This window comes from Dipteris shenzhenensis, chromosome 23, assembly GCF_047967505.1.
Source record: "Dipteris shenzhenensis isolate YYH24624 ecotype China chromosome 23, Dip_SZ_1.0, whole genome shotgun sequence".
NCBI classification, from domain to species: Eukaryota; Viridiplantae; Streptophyta; class Polypodiopsida; order Gleicheniales; family Dipteridaceae; genus Dipteris; species Dipteris shenzhenensis.
In genome coordinates, this window is record NC_141618.1 from 17,436,411 (window position 1) to 17,438,914 (window position 2,504).

Genomic DNA, 2,504 nt, shown 5'->3' on the forward strand with positions numbered 1-2,504 from the left:
CCAGCATCGAAGGAGTTTCTTGTCTAGCCGCTTCTCCACACGACCATCAAACTTGATGACCAAGCTTCCTTCTTTGAGTTCTAGCTTCTTCTTCTTCTTGGTAAGAGCATCATACCTTGCTTTGCGATGTTGTTGTGCTACCTCCAAATGTTGAAGTACTTGAAGCCGCTTCTCATCCAAGGTCTCCAGCTATACTAGACGTTGGGCATGTGTTTCTTCTTCGTTGCACAATCGAGAAAAAGATGTGCGAAGGCTTGAGATTTCCAATTCTATTGGCAAGATGGCCTCCACTCCATAAACTAGCTGAAAAGGTGTGAAACCAAGGGAGATCTTATGAGTGGTTCTATAAGCCCACAAAACCTTTGATATATGCACATCCCACTTCCTTTTCATGGTGTCTACTAGCTTAGACAAGGGCCCACAAAGCAAACCATTAGTTTTTTCCACAAGACCATTGCATTGGGGATAATATGGAGTTGATATGACATGATTTATTTTCAATTTGTGCACCAAAGTTTCAATAAAGTCATTCCTAAAAGACCTCCCTCCATTTTTAAGGATTTCCAAAGGGCAACCAAAACAGGCACATATAAACTCCTTGAGAAATGATGCCACCGTTGTTGACAATAGCTTTTGCTTCTGCCCATCTAGTTGCATAATCAGTTGCAACTAATATATAATACTTCCCTTGTGAAGAACGAGAAAGGGGGCCAACAAAATCCAAACCCCACCTCTCAAATGGACCATATGCTGGAATGGGATTCAAGGGCCCAGGAACCAATTGCTTGCATCCATATGCTTGGCATACCTCACAACTTTGGCGATACTCATGGACATCTTTGTTGAGTTGAATAATACCCTGTGTTAAGGGTCTTTTGAGTAGTGCTAGCTGAAGCAAAGTGACCTGAACATTCATGACATAGCTCCATGATCCTTTTAGATTCTTCCAAGCTCACTACCCTCCTAAGAACCTTATCTTTACCTTGCTTGTATAGAACATACCCAAGGATTGTATAAGGATGAGCCTTCCTTGTGAGCCTCTGCATTTGTTGAGGGGTCAATCCATGAGGAAAATGTCCTTCATCCAAGTAATATTGAACATCTTGGAGCTCTGGCCAACTTGTATCTATCAATGCAAGAGTAGCTTCAGTGAAAGAAGCCATAGCTTTAGTATCCATCTCATCAGCTTGATGAATATCTTTTATTTGAATATGCACAAACTTGCAAAACTCAAAAGCTTTCTTTAACTCCATCGCTCTTTTATAAAGAGCTTGTAGATTAGGACTCCATGCCTTATAAACACCTTTCATTTGCCTAAAGACCAGTTGAGAGTCCCCTATCACCTCTACCTCTTTCACTCCTTCCTTTAGGCAATCTTCTAATCCACAGATCAATGCATTGTACTCAGCCACATTATTTGATATTGCTTTAGGAAATTGTTTACCCTTGGCCCATACCTCTTTTCCTTTTGGATCAAATAGAATTATCCCCCCAGTCCCACATTTCCTAGAAGGGCTAAACGCTCCATCAAAATGCAGCTTGAAAGCTGTTGGCAGGGTCTCCAACTCCATCTAAGTCTTCCTTTGCCTTTGTTACTTCTTCTTCCTCCTTACCTGTAAGCAAATCTGCAAGAGAAGCTCTAGTGGTGCTTTCTGTAATAAAAGTGAAAGAGAACTCTTGAAGCTCACAAATCCACTTAGCAAACTTTCCAGCAGGATTGGGTTTGCAAACCAAAAATTGTAAAGCAAGTTGAGATGTAAGGAAGAAAAAAGGGCGAGGCAGCAAGTATGACCTAAACTTCTTCACTGCAAAGACCAACGATAAACCTTCTTTCTCCATTTCACCGTACCTCTCCTTAGCCTCCGTGAGTTGCCGACTTGCATAATACACTAATTGCATGTGTCCTTGCTCACCCTTCTGAAGTAGTATAGCTCCCACTGAATGAGTTGACACACTTGGATTCACATAGAAATCATCCTCCCACCTAGGAGGCTGCATAATTGGCCTTTGCTCATGCATTCCTTAAGCAAACAAAATGCCTTATCTTGCTCTAGTCCCCATTCCCCATTGGAAAGATACATTTTTCTTTGTCAATAAATTTATAGGATACATCTTTTCAGAAAACATATCAACAAAGTGCTGGTAATACTTTGTTTTACCCAAAATGCCCCTCACCTCTCTGACATTACTAGGTGGCGAAAGGGCCATGATTGCTTGTACCTTCTCAAGATCCATTTCTATACCTTCCTCCGAGATAACATGTCCTAAAAGAGCCACCTTCTTCTTGGCCAAATGGCATTTTGCAGGATTATGGCAACCTTTTGCATCGTCAATACTTTTCAATGCAATCCTCAACTGTTCCAAGTGATCCACATGGCTTGAATAAATGCAAAAATCATCCAAAAACACTCTTATGAACTTTCCCAAGTAGGGTGCAAATACTTGGCTCATGAAACATTGGAAAGTTGCTAGTGCATTAGTTAAACCAAATGGCATCACCCTAC

The 2,504-nt window shown here is 41.2% G+C and overlaps 1 protein-coding gene across 1 annotated transcript; it reads right to left on the minus strand.

The window, feature by feature from the left end:
* Positions 1-827: 827 nt before the first annotated feature.
* On the minus strand, positions 828-1,571 carry LOC147887074 (uncharacterized). The gene has a single exon (XM_087394096.1). It carries the CDS (start codon positions 1,569-1,571, stop codon positions 828-830), a length of 744 nt encoding a protein of 247 aa, XP_087250222.1.
* Between the last annotated feature and the right edge of the window lie 933 nt (positions 1,572-2,504).

What these genes read in the sequence shown, in the direction of transcription:
- LOC147887074 (XM_087394096.1), bottom strand. Translation starts at nt 1,571, where the DNA reads ATGGAGTTGGAGACCCTGCCAACAGCTTTCAAGCTGCATTTTGATGGA.